This window comes from Kryptolebias marmoratus, linkage group LG6, assembly GCF_001649575.2.
Source record: "Kryptolebias marmoratus isolate JLee-2015 linkage group LG6, ASM164957v2, whole genome shotgun sequence".
In the NCBI taxonomy this organism is placed as follows: Eukaryota; Metazoa; Chordata; class Actinopteri; order Cyprinodontiformes; family Rivulidae; genus Kryptolebias; species Kryptolebias marmoratus.
The window spans coordinates 32,341,616-32,360,487 of record NC_051435.1 but is presented as its reverse complement, the minus strand read 5'-3'; the positions used below and the strand labels follow the sequence as shown (position 1 = coordinate 32,360,487).

At 37.5% G+C, this 18,872-nt stretch overlaps 1 protein-coding gene across 2 annotated transcripts; it reads left to right on the top strand.

The window, feature by feature from the left end:
• Positions 1–453: 453 nt before the first annotated feature.
• Positions 454–18,256, top strand: LOC108250091. 2 transcript variants are annotated; one of them, XM_037975911.1, is made up of 7 exons: positions 454–537; positions 647–712; positions 4,280–4,699; positions 10,500–10,631; positions 10,907–10,957; positions 15,278–15,340; positions 17,468–18,256. In XM_037975911.1, the coding sequence occupies exons 2-7, from the start codon at positions 661–663 to the stop codon at positions 17,536–17,538; spliced, it is 789 nt and encodes a 262-aa protein (XP_037831839.1). In that variant the 5' UTR covers positions 454–537; positions 647–660; the 3' UTR covers positions 17,539–18,256. The 2 variants fall into 2 exon arrangements, with proteins under 2 accessions (XP_037831839.1, XP_017295292.1); XM_017439803.3 differs by lacking the exon at positions 454–537 and having other exon boundaries at positions 548–712.
• The last annotated feature ends 616 nt before the right edge of the window (positions 18,257–18,872 follow it).

Here is an 18,872-nt window from a genome sequence, read left to right as displayed (position 1 = left end):
TCCATCTCTGCCCGTGCACATGTTATTTACCTGTGTTTACTTTTATTGTGGTCATTTATAAAGCTGTTGGTTGGTTAAACTAATTATCATTATTCATAATAATATACTGGAACAAAAAGTCATAGCTGAAAAAGCATTTCATTATTCAGTTTTTATTGATGTTAGACGATGATCCGATGCATGTAAAATTAATAAGGTGACGAAACACTCAGGTGGCCCCCCCACCTAGATAATGAATCCGGCGCCACTGGCTTGGGTTCTTTCCTTTTTTTTGTAATTTTTCCTTTGAAAGTATTTGAGTACTACATTATGTATGCTACTATGTTCGACAGGGCCTTGAAACACACAAAGTAACTGTTCCTTTTGTCTCTTCCTCTTATGTCTTCCACCTCCTCCTCCTCTCTGTTTATCACCATTTCTTCTTATCACCCATACACACACACACACACAGTTTGCTTTGAAGGGAGGAAATCTGGGTTTTTGCACAAGCTGCTGCAGACATCAGAGAATGAAATTATTCACTACATGGAGAAGGTGGTGAGGGCGATGAGTTTTTGCAGCTTTGCATCATTTCCTTTCTCATCTCTTCTCCTGTAGTTGATCTAAATTGTGTTGTTTCATCTCATTTTGATCTTTTTTCATCCAGCTGCCATTAATGTCATGGATCTTAGCGCTGTTGTGATCATTGCCGCTTTTTCACTTGTGACTACTGGTAAGTTGGTAATTTTTTGGTGTTTAAAGAATTATAAAACGAAAGAACCAGGAAATTAGAAAAGTAAGCATCAGCCCGAAACAAATGTTCAAATGACTACCAGTAAAAGTAGGCCATCTCAGTGAACTGGTAATGTTGGTGATGACTTCATAGCTCTCCAGATTACATCTCTTACACTGACTATACAACCAAAACCTTGTATCTCATTTAAAAACTATTTGAAAATAAGTTTGTTAGGTTCTAAAGTGTTTGATCCAGTTGTCAGACATCTTGGATTGGTTGATATGGCACTGTTTCAAATCTGTTTTGTATCTCTGGAAAGACAGAATTTACATCAAACTTTTAAGTTTTGATTTACTTTTCAAAGCGATAAACAGTACAAACCACATTACCCACAAAGACACACTCTCCTAATATTCTTTTTTATCTAATAATTTATAAAGACGTTATTTATTGTAAGAATAGAAAAGTGAGCAACAATTGTTGGCTTATTGAGAATAGAGAATACATACTTTTGTGCAGTTTCAAGAATGAAAGAAATATTTTCATATTTGTACCTCAGAATTAAATCTATGTTTGTTTTCATATCTGTTTAGTTATTTGGCTGATTCAGTCGTTATCATCTGATGCTGAAAGGTAAAAAGTGTGCGATAATGTTTAGCCCGGGTCTGTGTGTATTTGTCTATCACCAAAATATTTCATTAACCAATGGATGGATTTTATTGAAATCTTCAGAAAATAATCCATGGACCCATGGGCATCTGTATCCTTTTACCTTTTTAATCATCCTACATTAAGATGACACTCACAACCAAGTAATTGTAGGAAACACAAAAACAGCTGTAACTCAGTCAGATTTACAAATATTGAGCTAAAATTTGGTGTGGTAGAGACTGAAAGTCATCTCCAACACAGACCAGCAGCACTATATATCACTTGCAATTTTGCATAAAACTTTGGCAATAACTGTTGGACTCTGTTAGCAAACTACCTCTGTTAGCAAAATATCTTGTGAACCATTGGATGAATTTTATCAAATCTTGCAATTCAAATAATTCAAGTGCCAATTTACAACAAAAAATCATCTCTGGTCACTATGCAAAAGAAAAAAACAACAACAAAAAAACAGGTACAAATCAAAATTCCAATTCAGGTCCAGACTCAAATCCAATTACAGTCAATTCAATTCCTATTATGATACAGTACATTCACATACAGTACAGTATAAAATACCAATTAGGAAAAGTTACCTATCTAAGGAAGCCAACAGATTCCATCAAAAATTCATTTCATTACAGTCTTCCATCCTGAGCAGCACATTGGCGCAAGTGGAAAGAAACAATTAAAAAAAAAACAAAGCGATGAAGAAGAAACCTCCAGCAGAACCAGAACCAGGCTCAGGATGAGCAGTCATCTGCTTCAACTGGCAGAGGTTTGACAGGACAGGAAAGAGACAAACACAAAAGGATTAATCCAGGTCTCGTTTCTATGGGAAGAAAAACAAAGAGATACACATGTTAATGATAGCAAATACAAACCATTTTATTAAACCTGGCAAGTCTCATTGAGATCATAGATCTCTTTTTCAAAGGGCCAGAAGGCAGCCTAAACATGAATGTTTTTGGACTCTGGGAAGAAACTGGAGATAACCCATACAAACACAAGGAGAACATACAAACTCCACCCAGAAAGACCCCAGGTCCAACTCAGAGCTTGAATCCACAAGCTTCTTGCTGTGAGGCAACAGTGCAAACCACTAATCCATCATGCTACCAAACACAAAGGGTAGAGCAAGTAAAGGCAGCAGCAGAGTGAGGAAATGTGGTCAGTTTGTCCTTCAGCAGTCCTATAGCAGCACTGAAATAGAGAAACATTGGAATGACCAGTAACAGAGCAAGCCAACATTTTTGGTCACCATTTTGTGAAGAGCAACATGTTTCAATTTGTACTGTTTACACGTTGAAGCCAGACATTGTTAGTGCCTGGTTTGTGCTGTATTCTATGACATCAGTCCATAAGTGTTTAAAAATGCCTTATTTTATTTAAACATATATCATGTACAATGTGAAAACATAAGTTAAGAGAATTCTGTAATGAGCTTCCCAACAAGCCCAGTAAGCATTATCAATAGAAAAACACCAAACCGACATGCTACTACTGCTGTCATGAAATGACCAAGTGCTGTAATCGTTCTACCATATATATAACTCCCAGGTTGCCCTATTTGTTCCGCATGGACAGTTCCAGTTTCATTTTAAGCTCGGGTCCTCTATTAGAGGCCTGGGAGCTTGAGGGTCCTGCTCAATATCTTAGCTGTTCCTAGGTCTGCACTCTTCTGGACAGAGATCTCTGAGGTTGTTCCTGGGATCTGTTGGAGCCACTCTTCCAGTTTGGGGTTCACAGCACTGAGTGCTTCGATGATCACTGGTACCACTGAGGCCTTGACTTTCCACAACTTATGTATTTCCTCTTTCAGCCCTTGGTATTTCTTGAGCTTTTCGTGCTCCTTCTTCCTGATGTTACAGTCGCTTGAGACTGCTACATCTATCACCACTGCCTTCCTCTGTACTTTGTCGACCACCACAATGTCCGGTTGGTTAGCCATCACCTGTTTCTCAGTCTGTATTTGGAAGTCCCACAGTATCTTAGCCCTGCCATTTTACACCACCTTAGGTCGAGTGTCCCACTTTGACTGTGGAACCTCCAGTCCATTCTCAGTAAAGATGTTCCTGTACACTATTTCAGCCACTTGGTTATGGCGTTCCATGTATGCTTTGCCTGCCTGCATCTTACATTCTGCTATTATGTGCTGGACTGTCTCAGGGGCATCTTTACACAGCCTGCATCTAGGGTCCTGCCTGGTATGATAGACCCCGGCCTCTATTGCTCTTGTGCTGCCATGATTAGTGCCTCTGTGCTGTCCTTCAGTCCAGCCCTTTCTAGCCACTGGTAGGATTTGTTGATATCAGCCACTTCATCAGTCTGCCAGTGGTACATGCTGTGCAGGGGATTGTCTTTCCATGATGGTTTCTCTTGTTTCTCCTCTTCCACATTGGGTTTCTGCTGTCTGAGACATTCACTTAGCATCTTCATTTAATAAGGAAGTATTATTTGAGCAAGTAAACAAAATCTCAAAATATATTTTTATGTCACCCTTATAGAAGTTGACATTAATCTTCAATATTTTGATCTGTGCAGATATTTACATATATTCAGTTCATCATCAGAAGAGAATCACAAATCAACCTATGTAACTCACACACATGGTTTTTTGTTTAGTTCTGATCTTTGCCTGTTTTTAAACACAAAGGCACACACAATTTTAATACTGAGATAATAAGGAACCACAGCAGTCAAGACAAAAAAATATAAAGACAAAATAAAATTATATATGTGAAAGAAAATGGCGGTATAAATGTGCATAATCAGTGTAACAAGAAACATAACCCGATTAAAAAAAAAAAAAAAAGATAGGAGATCTGTTCTTGACTGACACTCTTCATGGAGCATTTCAGTTTATTAAAGTAGAGTGTGCTTTTTCCATACTAAATGATCTCTTTATCCTAGGACTGGCACAAACACAGACCCCTGAAATGACCAACACAAGAGAGCCCAACAGCACCAGTGCTTGGACGCTGCCTAATGCTGTTTCTGTAGATTCTGCTGCTCCAACCTCCTGCTCCACCTCCAACTCCAACTCCAGCAGCTCTGCACCCATCACAGGCCTCCTCACAGTCACTTGGACAAATGAATGTGAGGGTACTCTTCACCTTGTGCCATATCTTCCATCTAACAGCTCCCTCCTACTTGTCTGTAAAAGCTCCTACATCCAGAAGATCATGAAAGACGTGTGTCAGAATAAGAAGGGCTGTGAAAGTGTGCCAAGCTGGAAAAACACTGGAAGAAACAAGATGGAAGGTTACAGCATTACAGAGAAGGGAGCAAGCAAAGTGTCTGACTGTAAGATGCTCATGATCACCTGCAAAGGTATGTGTCTTTTGAGCATTACCTAAAAATAAATGCCAGGTTTTATCTGTTGCTTCTATGTGTGCAACAAAATAATATGAATATGTTCTACTAATCTATTAGACCAATCAGATGGCAAATAATCAGAGGTAGACTTCAGTCACATGACTTGGACTCAAGTCAAACTCCAGTCACAATTTTGATGACTTTAGACTTAACTTGGTAACAAAAAACTTGGGATTTGACTTAGACTTTAACACCAGTAACTTTGAACTTGACTCAGACTTAACCATTTTTACTTTAAAAAACTTGTTCTCTTACAGCTGAGTGAGCAGCTGTCCTGTCTGTTATTCTCCCGCTGCACCTCAATCCCCTGAAATAATGTCCTGCATTGGTTCTCAAAAGTCATTTTGCCTGAGTGCCAGTGAATGCTCATGAGAAAAAACGTTTCCCAGGAGCTCTGTGGGAATGTGATGATATTGTATTTTAGTTAACACTTAAAGTATATCTATCACTTGCCACAGCTATGTGTTTGTAAAGTTATCAGAACTTCTATGTCCTCAGAGCAATTACTGGACAAATGTCAAGTCTGAATGGAAACAGGTGTTCCAGGATTAGTCAATACTCAGAGCCCAAGTCCCCCTAAAATCCGAATGCTGATGAAGAGATGATTTGGAGCATGAAGGTAATGATAGACAACCTATGAACTGAAATTATCACCATACTTGACACAATAATATCAGATTTGGTTAAGAAGGAAGTGGCAGGCTGCTCTAAAACTGCTGGAAGAAAAAGTCGTTCAGCAAAATCCAACTATTTCTGATCTTGGGAGCACAACTAATGAGTGTGGAGGCTAGCGAAGTAGCATGCAAGCTAATATGGTAATGCAGACCAAAAAGAATTTGACTTGTGGCTCTGCCAGAGGACTCTCAAGGTCTGTGGCCTTTAGATTTTATGACCAAATTTCTTGAGCACTTGTTGGGGCTTGAGAAGAAACTCAGCTTTGACAGGGCTCACCGTACCCTATGTACCGTACTAAACCAAAGGATGATGAGCTACCACAACTGATAGTAATAAGGGTGACATGGTTTCAAACCAAGAATACTATTCTACACAATGTTGGAGAGGTTTGCTCCTTGGTGCCCAGCAGGAAAAAGGTATATATTTTCCTAATCTTCACACCAACTGTGGACAAATGGAGAGTGGCTGTGAAGAAGGAGCTCCATTACTGGGCTAATATTAAATTCAGCCTTCAGTACCCAGCTTCTCTACACACTACGATGTCCAATGGCCTGACCCATAAGTTTTGAAGATCCTTAGACCTTGCTTTGGAGTTTGTCGACAAGAAACTTCAAACCCAGTGACAACTTAACTTTAGTATATGTTGGAGCTTATTGTGTTAGTCTGTGTGGCTGCAGCTGAAAACTACACTTCAACATGTAACATCATTTGTGTGCTGGGTTTGTCTCTGGTCACAGTCCTGGGTACTCGGCTGATTATAGTATCAGTGTTCTATGTTGTACTCGTATTCATCCACTTACTGCTGAACTGATGAATGCTTGTAAACCTCAGTGGCTCTGTCGCAATTCAAGGGAGTCACAGAAAAAGCCAAAAACATGCGTGTTTTTTTAATCAATATTCAGTATTAAAAAAATGGTATTTCTTTTTTTTGTTGTTTTCAAATTTTACAAGCATATTTTACGATTTTCTTTCAACTGATGTTAGCTTCAAAACAGTTTTCAGTTCTGCTTAAACACATAAAGGTACTGATTTAGATCTCTTTTTATTTATTTTTTCATCTTAAAAGGACATTGCTGACTGATGAATGTAAAATATTCAAACCTTTGGTTTGTGGCACTTTTTTCTGCCATATAATTGCAATATCAAACTTTTATCTTTTCATATGAGACAGCTTATCTACACATTCCCTCATGTTGTTTTGTAGTATGATCAAACTTCAGATAATGAAAGGTTTTGGTCTTGTTTTTATGTGGGAAAAAGTAGCATAGATTACTAGTTTGATGCTTCTGCTAGGAGAGGGGAGGAGGTGTTCTGTTTAGAATTTGGGGGTTGTTTGTTGATTTTGTTCTATGAACTGGGTTGGCCCCTATCCCATATTTCCAGAACAAGGAAGATTTTGTGTTTAATGATGATATATCTGAAATTATTTGCCTTACCTTTTTTCCGTCCGGATTTATCTGGCATAATGTGTATGACCCGCTATTACTCCTGTTTTACCTGTCACACACTGCTCTAGATGCATTCAGTAAAGTTTCAGGTTATAAATTCAATCTTGGCAAAATGTAGGTAATTGCTGTTAACAGAGAAGCAAAATAGTGTCTGCTCAATAATCTACCATTCAAGACATCCAGTTCAGGTTTTGTCTTTCTTGGATTGTACATAGCTGACAAAATGGTTAATCTTTTGAGAAAAAAATTTCTCTTTGCTTACACAAAACAAAAATAGTTTTAAGAGATTGTCTCTTCTTTTCCTGTGGCTGCTAGAATAAATGCTGTTAAATGAATATATTAACATGGTTCCTTTATTTATTTAAGTGCATTACAATTTTTCTTCCTTTAACCTTTTCACACAAGGTTAATAGTCTTATTCTGAATTTTATTTGGAGAATAATAATGGCACACCCAGGCTGTGCCATTAAGTCTTACAGAGGCTCAAAGATCTGGGTGAAATGGTACTACTGCTACTAGTCAACTAATACAAGAAATCTGAATTATTGGGGTCAGTAGGAGAATGAATTACCCTCATCATGGGTGGTTATATAGTTGGCAGCACTGAAATCCTTTCTATACTCACCACTTCACTCATCTACTTCTTGTGGCTCCAACGCTTGTTGGTAGATTGATAAATGTTCTCTGTAAACAACATTTGGGCTTCCTCTTTCCATGATTTAGCAATTTGTGTCTTTATATGCCTTTAAAGACATGTCATATAGATTTTCTGACTTCTTCACTGTTTCGGCCAGCTGCTTATTAAAACTAGCCATTGTACATACTTCCGAACCAGCAAAACAATGAGAATGTAAACGTTTATGTTTTAAATCCAAAAGCCCACTTCAGATTTCTGACTCATCACACAACACTTTTGGACTCCACTGAGAGAAAAAAGTTATGTCTGGATAATGTGTTGAGAACAAACTGCAAGTCAGGGTTAACCATTGGGTTAAAATGTTAAAAATTTAACACGAGTGTTATAAAAAGTCATGCTGTCTGAAAGACACTAAATTTGGTTTCTATCCAATGACTGTGAAGAATGCTGTGGGGGCTCTCATCATACCAGTAGTGATTGGTGTCAAACTGAGCTCAGGTAGGAGGAAGCACGGATGATGCCACTAAAATAATCTCCAGTTCAGTGGATGATTCTCTCATTGTCTTTGCTGGTTTTAGCTATGCCCAGCAGTGGAACCCACACATTTACAAAAACATTTTGGCTAAGTTTCTGTGGATTATTATAGAAATATTGCAGAAGAGGAAAAAATGGAATTACAGTATTAACTGGAAAGTGCAACATTCGAGGAGAGAGAGCAGAGTTTTATGTAGCATGAAAGTGAAACTTTAGAGCAGCTTTGGTAACAGTTATGAGGAATTCTGCTCTGCAGTCAGGAAGCCAGATTCATTAGAAGCTGTTTGGTGAAAGAGGAAGTAAAAAGTCAAGAGGAGAAGCTAAGATGCAATTGTCTTTTATTTTGTTATGGACTTGTGGTGATGATGGTGTTTTGGTGCTCAGCATGAGGGGACATGGCTGGAGTTATTGTGCTTTTTGATGTACAAAACTGAATTTTTACTTGAAGTTTTAAATTTGTTTGATTTCAAAGGTTAATCAGCTTAGATACCTAGCAGTGATTCTAAACCAGTGGTCTCCAATTCTGGTCCTCGAGGGCCACTATCCTGCATGTTTTACTTGTTTCTCTGCTCCAACACACCTGATTTGAATCAATTGGTGATTAACAGGCTTCTACAGAACATGAAGAGGTAATTTAACCACTGAATCAGGTGTGTTGGAGCAGGGAAACAAGAAAAACATGCAGGATAGTGGCCCTCAAGGACTAGAATTGGAGACCACTGTTCTAAACCCTGATCCTCAAGGTACACTATCCTGCATGTTTTCATTGTTGCTTTTCAACAGGTCTTTAAGTTCTACGTAAGCTTGTTAATCACTCAGTCATTCAAATCAGGTGTGGTGTGTTAAAACAGAAAAACACCTTAAATGTGCAGGATAGCCCATGAGGACCAGAGTTAGGAATCACTTATCAGTGATTATTTTCTGAAAGATTACTTGAAATTTGTCCAGTGGTTCATGTGTTATTTTGCTAAAAGGCAGACAATTTACTGCAACAGTAAATTCTGAAGTTTTAAACACTGGTATCGCTTCTAATATCTGTAAAAGTGGCGATTTCTGTTTGCTAAGGACACTTTGTTGTGATAGCCATCTGGAATTGGGTTGACTCTAAAAGTTCATCACTTATAGATGATTAGCATTGATTATTTTCTAAAAGTTTCAATAAAATACACATACAAATGCGCACACACACACAAACATTGTCACTCCATCTTGGCTTTTCAGTGGTGGGTGATAATAAATGATTCTGTTATAGTTCAGAGTTAATATTTACTTTGAAATGCAATGTCAGCATTCCTTTCTATTAATCAAGTTCAGTTGTACTTGCTGCATATTTTGGCAAATAAATATCCATTTTAAGAAGTATGCATTATTTTCAGAAATTATTTATTATTACTTCATCGTTATATTACATACTTGGCCAAAGGACTTATTTATGAACCGAAATTCAAAGTTTAGAACTTTAGACTTACAGGCCATGATTTTGGACTCATTTGGGATTGGCAGACACATGACTTGGGACTTGACTCAACACTTGAGACTTACTTGTGACTTGCAAAACAATGACTTGGTCCCACCTCTGCAAATTAAAATAGCTCAGTTCTGTTTGAGGTTCTCTATATACATACACCAACTTATACTACAACATATGTTGGTTAGTACCTTTCTTTTTCTCCATGAGTTATTGTTTGTCTCCTGTTCAGATTTGTACTTTTATAAGTGTGCATGTATTTTTTTATCCTTGCTTTTTTGTTAGTTTTCCTAAATGTTTTAGAACTTTACACTTCTATATTAGTTTTAAAAGTGTAATTTTTCTCAAAAGCCTAACAAGTAGATCTAGGCACTGGATCTGCAAATAAGTCATTGGCAAGAAGCCCTATGATTCTGCATAGAAATTTAGCTAACAAAAGGGAACATTCCATGCAGTTAAAAACTTGCAGCTTCACCCTCTCCAGTTTGAATTGAGAAAGCTCCCAGATAGGCAGTGAAATGTCTCTAACTACAAAATTAGAAATCCAGTTGTATCAGTTTTGTAATTATTATCTTGGGGGGATTTAACATGATTACGGTAAACATGGCCTGGCTGGGCTATGCTTACAGTAATTATGCTCATATCTGGGCAACGCATGTCTGGGTGAGTAACACTAAGCAACACTAGGATCATTCAGGCACAGAAATATCTTCCAAGTTCATTGTATCCAATATTTTAAACAAATTAAGAAATTGATACCAGTAATACTTCGAAAATTGTTGATGTCCTATGAATATAGCATTGCTTGAGATGTAAAGATCTGATTTTGTAAAAAGATTAGAATCATTATTGTCTAAATCCTCTCTTCTAAAACCTAATAATAACCGCATTTAAAGATCAACAAAGTTCAGATAATCTACATGTAAAGAATAGTAGGTGTCTGAATGATCTCTGACATCATCAAAATAATATACTGTTTGTGTCTTTCTCCAGCTAAGGTGCTTCCAGATGTTCAGACACAGCTGCAGGTCTATAAAGTGATGACAGCTTTGTTAAGCTGTGTGCTCGTGGTCCTTTTTTTAATACGCTTCACCAGACCAACGGTCACAGCCCTGCAAAAGAGACGTGAGTACACGAACATATGCACACACACATACAAACACATACAACTCTATCATCCCTAGATTAGGTCAGATAGTGCAAAATCTTTATTTCATGTTCAGTGGCTGAACTTCAGATTAATAAGATAGCTTACAAACTAGCCAACATCTAGCTCCACATCTGAATAGTTGCACAGCATTTTGGTGTGTAGGCAGAGCAAGCCCAAAAACTTTTGTTTTCAGTTTTTGCAGTGTTAACTAGTCACCTGCAGGCTTTACATGAATGTTGCTGGTTTTCAGTATCAGACAGAAGGCAGCATCGCTGGATTGGACCTACACAAAGTCACAGTGGTGAGTTACATAGTTTTGGCTGTTTTTCTTTCTGAATTGTGTCATTTAAAGTGGCATAAATAAATCTTATTTCTTGGCATTCTACTGGGCAAAATGTATCCTTGCAACCATGTGCACACATATGCTACATTTCAGTGTTTTTGAAAAATCTACAGCGAATCAGTGGGCTTGACTGACTAAAAGACTGGTGCTTGCTAAACAGGAGCACACCAAAGATTCTACAATTATCTAATTCACAAAGTCAGAGCATAGTGAGTGCTACCTGAAACTTTGCTGCCAACCAAATAACATCTTTCTGTGCTGGTTCAGATAAAGGGTGGGGGGGAAATAACAAATAAATACAGATATTCCATCTCCATCTTCTTCTACCGCCTGTTCGTAGTTGGGTCGCAGAAGCAACAGGTCCAGGAGAGAAACCCAGACATCCCTTTCTCCAGTGACACTCTGGGGGATCCCAAGGTGTTCCCAGGCACATAAGTTATGGTTTGGTACATACCTCAGTATCATGGTCACATTCAGCCCAGAGAGTGGGGGCTATATGGAAAGAATGTGGGAATATGAAAACTTTAACACCCAACATCCAGATTGACTTTGAAACAACTTCAGATTCGGTGTTCCGACAATCGAGAAAGAAATCTGCTATCCCACCTAGAGACTGACGGGATACAACAACAATGCTTTTTTTTTTTTTGCCCTGGTGGAAGGGTGACGTATTCTTCTCTCTGTCTGGTTTTCATGTGGTGAGGGAGTACTCTATATGAACAAGTGGAATGGATTTGATAACAACGCACCAAAGAGGATCTCTACCTTACACTGTAAAGAAAAAAAAAACTGACAGATTTATGATCATATATTTGAGTTATTAATGAAATAATGTATGGTTATTTATTTAAACTCATATTCTGGCCACATTACATGGAATTTTTGTAAAAAAAAAAAAAAAAAAAATTTTGACACCAAAATTATTTAGAGGGGCTTGAAAACATTTAAGGGGGGCTGAACCCCCCCTAAAACAGGCCTAGTGACGCCACTAATGTTCTGTAACTTTGTCTGTAATTTTGTTCTTGTGTTGTAAAGCACTTTGAGTTGCCTCGTGCTGAAAAGTGCTATATAAATAAATGTACCTACCTACCTACCTTATATTGTAAATAGGCCTACGACTACAGCAAACAGCTGCAAAACAACAACAGCCACCTGTAGGGTTGCCACCTCTCAGAAATTAAAATAAGGGACACTCACCACGGTGGGGTGCCCACAGAAGTGGCATACTTTATTTTATGGCTGTTTATGTAAAAACAAAAAAATCAATAGTGCAGTTATTACAGAGGTGGGTTAGATACCCCAAAATTGTACACCAATCAGGGTAGTATAACTTCAACATGTTAAGCAGATTAATCTTTAAATAAGCAAGTGTAACAAGTATTTGGTAAAAAGTCTACTCAACTACTGAGTAACTAATCATAACACCAGATTAAATATTTTAAATTCATGTCAGACAGCCAAAAGTAAGTTCTGTGTAATTTCTGGTACTTTAAAGTCTAAAACCAAAATATTTATAAGGAGTTAGGTTCAGAGGCTGGTTCTAAACCAGATGTACCACAGGGGGGCCAGAGTAGTCAATGTTTTTTCATGGGTGGCAATTAAAAAAGAATGAAACAAAAAACAGGGCAATATTTCATCATTTAATATATAAGTGAGCCAAAGAGCCACTTCTGTCAGCCCCTGTCCAGAACCACCCAAGGGCTGCAGGTCTGTGTCTGAGGCATTGGTTAGCATGTTTTCCTTCATTCTTATAGCTTGATAGGAACTCAGGTTATCCAAACTGGTAAACCACATTAATAAAATAATATTGATCACAGAACACTGTAAAAACTTTAACATAAAGTATATCTTTATATTAGTAAAGATATAAACATTTTTCCTACACAGAAATCCCTGATAAACTATTTTAATGTAGAACAAATAAACGGTTTCTCTTCACAATATTTATTTATTTACTGTTAATCTATTTGTATGATTTGTTCTTTAAAATACCGTTTATATTATTTTGATTATTACTATATGAAAAAACATACCATCTAAACTCAACATACTAATCCAATAATCAAACCATAATAGTCTACTAAAAGCACAAAAAGAAACTTAATTGGTCACAGCAAAATGTTCTGTATCATATGGGTCCCAGGAGCTGATTGAGGGATTAAGAGACATTGATGTCTGGTTCTTCTGCAATGTTTCTCTACTGATCCATTCTGTCTGATAACATACAGCACACAGGGCCACACATTGTTTTTATTGCCTGTATTCATTGTCACTGACACTGTTCATCCTGGGACGTGCGTCTTCCCACTCACATCTGCACTTTTGCAAGAGTTTTTGCTTCTAATGACATGGTGAGGTATCGGATGGAAATTTTAAAAAGACGCGGGTTGATAGCAGCGCACCTCAGCTGTGTCCGTCGCTAGGCAACCGTGACAACAGCGTTGGACTGTAGCCGGGCGCTCCCGCCACAACAACTTAGCTAGCCTGGCCTTAATATTTCCTGTGTTTTATTTTGGTCATTATTGTTACACTTAGTGTGGATATGTGTGTGATAGGCAGGTCTATCGGACAATTATAGAAATACAGAACAAATCGCGTCCCGTATTGGTTCAATATGGGATGCAGCATTTAACAGCCAAATACGGGACGGGGTGGCAACCCTGGCCACCTGTCATTTTAGGCTAGCTTAAGCTAACCTGAATATTTACAACCCTCCTGTTGACACACTGACATTACTTACCTACTGTCTTTCAACCACTTTGAAAACCTTTTCTTCATCCCTCCAACATCTTTATCCCTCTCCCTCTTCTGTTTTCTGTTTTGTGCCCCGGAGAGCGTTTTTTCTGCCGCGCCATCTTTAGCTCCCCGTTGTGAAGTGCACTAACAATCGTAGTCTACGACAATTCAAATTTGAAAGAAAAAAAAAAGGCGCCTTGGGGGCGTGCCCAAGCGACCTGTGTGGGAGGGGGGAGCGACAGGAGGTGAGGTGAAGGAGCGGAGGGGCGCCTAATCAGTGCCGTTCCTCTGTTATTGATAATTTCAAACATGCACAAACTGCTGTTAAAATGAAAATGCCGACTAGAAAAAAATTTCCCCACATCGTTTTTGCTCCCTCTCTAGAGCAGCGCCCCTATGCGCTGCATACAGTGCATACCCACTTTTTGTGCCACTGTACCTTACCTTACCTTACCTAAAAGTGAAAGTTTTGCAACTGTCCAATTCTGATTTTATAGCATGGGATTCAAAACCTGATGTTCTGTGTGAAAGCACATTGCAGTTTCTATTACACCATCCACTCAGTCAGAAAAGGATGGACTGCCCTTTCTGGGGTGGGTGTGAGGTGCTACCTCAAGTGGAGGAGTTCAAGTATCTCAGGGTTTTGTTCACGAGTGAGGGAAGAATAGAGTGTCAGACAGACAGACAGACTGGCTTCCACAGTGTTGCATACTCTGTACTGGTCCATTGTGGTGAAGAGGGAGCTGAGCTGCAAGGCAAACATCTTTGTTTACTGGTCAATCTACGGTCTTACCTCTAAGGTTATGAATTCAGGGTAGTGACTGAAAGAACAAGATTGCAAATACAGGTGGTCGAAATGAGATTTCTCTGCAGGGTGTCTGGGCTCTTCCTTCGAGATAGGGTGAGACATTTGGTTATCCGGGAGAGACTCTGAGTAAAGGTGCTGCTCCTCCACATCAAGAGGAGTTAGTTGAGGGGGTTCAGGCATCTGGTAAGGATGCCCCCTGGACGTCTCCCTAGGGAAATGTTCTGGGCATGTCTAATTTAGAGAAGACCCTGGGGAAGACCCAGGATACTCTATGCCTTTTGGCTGGTCTGGGAATGCCTTGGAATCATCCCAGAAGAGGTGGCTGTGGAAAGAGATGTCTGGCCTCCTTGCTCAAGCTGCTGCCCCGTGACTCTGGAACAAGTGGCAGATAATGGATAGATGGGTGGATTGATAATTGGATGGATTGTTTAATTTTAATTGAGGACCACTGCAGTAGCTAATAAACTGAAGAATGCTACATCTCTTAGGTCCTTTGTCTTCTACTTGCTTACTTGTCTCATATTAAGGCACACTGCAGTATATTGTTTTGGTGATGTACAAGAAATATACAGAAACTGAGTAGAAAAACAAATATTTTAAAAATGTACAAGAATGTCAGAACATCTAGTGAAGTACTGATCAAGACTGCTTATAAAAGATTTGAAGAAAGTCTGGTTGCTTGGACTTACTTTACTTTTATTTTTATTTTTCTAATCTGTTTTGTCTGTACCCAGTGTCTTACCATCGAGGAAAAACTGCAGTTGAAAACAGTGAAGAGAAAAGATCATCATACCCAGGTAACTTTGTCTGTTTTTAGACCCTCTGTTATTTTACATGTTGGCATGTTCATTCATTCTTATCAGTTTCTTAAAGTTTGTCATATTTCATAAATCTGAATGACTGAAATAATGCTTGCGACAAAGTGCCAAAAAATACTATACTCTACTTTTCACACGGAAGAGGTTTGAAACCAGCAACTGTCATTCTAAATTTAGACACTCTGACAAACTAGGTGACTGATGATTTAGGATATAGATAACAATAACAATGAATGAGATTCTGGGTGTTTCTCCTAACCTCAGACTAGTGCACACCAGTAGGCAACAGGCCCACAGGTTTTTTTTAAAAGGTCCATGACAATTTTCTCAAGGAATGTGACAGAAAATCTTTTGTTTTCTCAAAATATCATCTGGTTAGAACCATTTCAGTTTTTCAAGAAAATATGTGAATTCAAAATTCAAGTAGCATTTCCTGAATGAATGTATACTGCCTCAATATTACATCCTATTAAATGTCTCTTTCAACATGTTTGATTGTACCTCTGTTGTATTCTTAATTTCTGTAGAAGATGACAGAGCAGAAACATTTTAACTGAACACTTTCATTATTCTTGCAAACAGTTTTTGAATTTTTTTTAATACAGCAGTTGGTGTTGGTAAATGCTCTTTACAATGCTGATGTTAGAGCGGAGCTTTAACTATACAAGTCTTAACTCAAACTGAGGAAAATTTTTAACGTCTTAAATTTACTGAATGAAAAGATGGTTTAGTTTGAACCTGAGACCATAAAAAAGAACATCACAGTATTTCTAAACCAAAAAACAAGTTTATTGATAAATCAAAACCACAAGCAAATGATAATGCTAGTTAAAGAAATTTTAGCTTTTACACTCAATTAGCTGCATTTTAATTAAAACCATAACTCTTCACTTCAGTAACTTCAGCCTTTTAAGTGCTTTTATGCACTAACATGAAAAAAAAGTTAAACTACTGAAAAATAGTTTCAAAAAGTCTCAAAATATGTAGCTTTAGCTGAGGACCCACTCACTGAATATAAAACCACGTCTTTTTTCAAATTATTCAGTCACTTATTCAAGCATTAACTATAAGGCTGACATAACAATCAGAACTTTTGACTCTTTTCTTAACATTTTATTGCAAGGCAAAGGCACATGACCCACTGAAAACAGGTCCACAACCCACTTTTTGGTCACAACCCACAAAATGAGAATTACTGCTTTAGATGCAGTAACAGAGAAATTAGGTGTAAACACCTGTCTGCATCTGTCTGCTTCAGCACTGTGGAAAACAGAGTTTTCTCCCTCTCTGCTTCTCAACTCTGGAACTCTCTTCCACTAGACATCTGAAGTTTTTACTCTTTTCCTATCTTCAAATCATGACTTAAAGCTAATCTGTTCAGGTCAGCCTACTCGCTCTAGTTCCTTTGCCCATTTTTACTTGATTTTGTGCCTGCGCCTGATTTAAGTATCCTTTGGTGTCTAGAAAGGCATTTACAAATAAAATGTATTGTTTTTACTTATTATTATTATTAATAACCAATACTTATCTACTTAATACATAGACAGTGACAAACACAGTCCTTCAATTAATCAGTAAATGTTTGATTGGGAGTACTTATGGCAGCACTATAAATACACAATTACCTATGAAGCAGGCCTCATTTGTTTTTTTTTATTTATTCCTAACTATGTAAAAAGAAGTGTAAGTAAGTAAAGTTTATTTGTAAAGCGCTTTTCACAGACAAAATCACAAAGCACTGTACAATAATAAAAACAGTAAAAACAAAAATCAACCTTAAAAACCATACCAGACACAAAAACCACCAAAAGAAACAGAAAAAAATCAAGAGATTAAAAGCCTGGGAAAATAAAAATGTTTTTAGCTGCTTTTTAAAAACCTCCACAGAGGTGGACTTTACAGTAAGAGTTACTCATGTAAACATGACTCTCATGAATCTGTTGAGTCTAAGTGAAAACATATACCACAGTGTGAAAATGTTGAAAGAAAAAGATGCTTCAATGAATGTGAAAAACAATTTGTCATGCTTGGAAAATCTTCTGTCGGTACTGTACTGAATATTGAACAATAACTCAGCATTATATTATTATTGTGTTTAAAATCCAGCTCTGGAGCGACTGACGATTGATGGAAGCAGCAGCCCATCATGCAGCAGGGCCAATTTCTACAATATCTAGCTGCATTTTTCTCCTTCATCAACATCACAAACAGCCTTATCCACTTTTTTGGCTGAAAATCTTTTTTCTGTCTTTTTAATTTGAATTTCTAGACTATTTTTCCATATGCTTGTCAAGAAATTACTTTTTATTCAAAACTATACTAAAAATCTTCTAACCAGGCTCACTTCAGTTACAGAGTGTTCATTAGCATAAAAACCAAAGTACTGTCAAAATAAAGGCTGTAGTATTATGGAACAGTAAATGTACCTGGTGGCTCTATGTTTTAAACATTCATGTGAATTCTTAATGTCTACCCCTAACTGTGTATTTTTAATATCTAAACCTAACCAGTTTGGTAGAAAAGTTAAAGAACTTTATAATATGTGTCGTTTGGAACTCAGACTGTTTCTGACAAGTGGTTTTAAACACTTTGATTACAGAAGATTGCGGGAAATAACTACCATTCAACAGGAACTTGCAGGTTCTGTGACGTCAAATTACTCGTGAAAGTGTTTGCTACGAACTCCAGGCTGCAGAGGAAGGATCCACAAAAGAAAGAAACTGAAACTCAAACAGATGTATGTGGGTTATTGGGTTTTTGTGTCACCCTCCTTGCCTAGTTGCAACATATTCAGCTGTGGTTTTATTTTATTTTTTCATCTTGTACAACTGCTTCTTTGTGCTGATATACAGTATTTACTACAACTAATGTCTCAATAAATAGCTTTTTATCAAGTGTTGAACGACTTTCATTTTAACCAGTTAAACAGCCATTTAAAGGAGTCATTTTCACAGCTAATTTAGTTTGTTAATAAATCTTGATTAAAAAGATCACAATGCCAAAGATTTCAAAACATAAAATTAACACTGATGTTTCCCCTCGCTGATATTTTCAGTCAATCACCGAATCTTCCAGAAAAGATGGTCACTTTGAAATGACCTACAAGTTCCTCTAAACAGAAATGATGGACTTAACATTTATTATTGGCTGAATGACACATTTTAGGGACAATATGTACAACAAAACTTTATTATTCTCAAAAAGAAATGTATTTTCTGAGAGGATACATACTTTAAGATATGTTAGTGGCAATCCACAAGAGAACGGTTTTTGTAAATAAGTTTTAAGCCCTTTTTTTAGGCTTCCATTTTAGCACACCAAAAAGGGTCTTTTTTGCTTTTTAGCAGCTCCATACACACACACACACACATATATATATATAAACACATACTGCTCAAAAAAAAAGGGAACACTCAAATAACACATCCTAGATCTGTATGAATGAAATATTCTCATTGAATACCTTGTTCTGTACAAAGCTGAATGTGCTGACAACAAAATCTCACAAAAA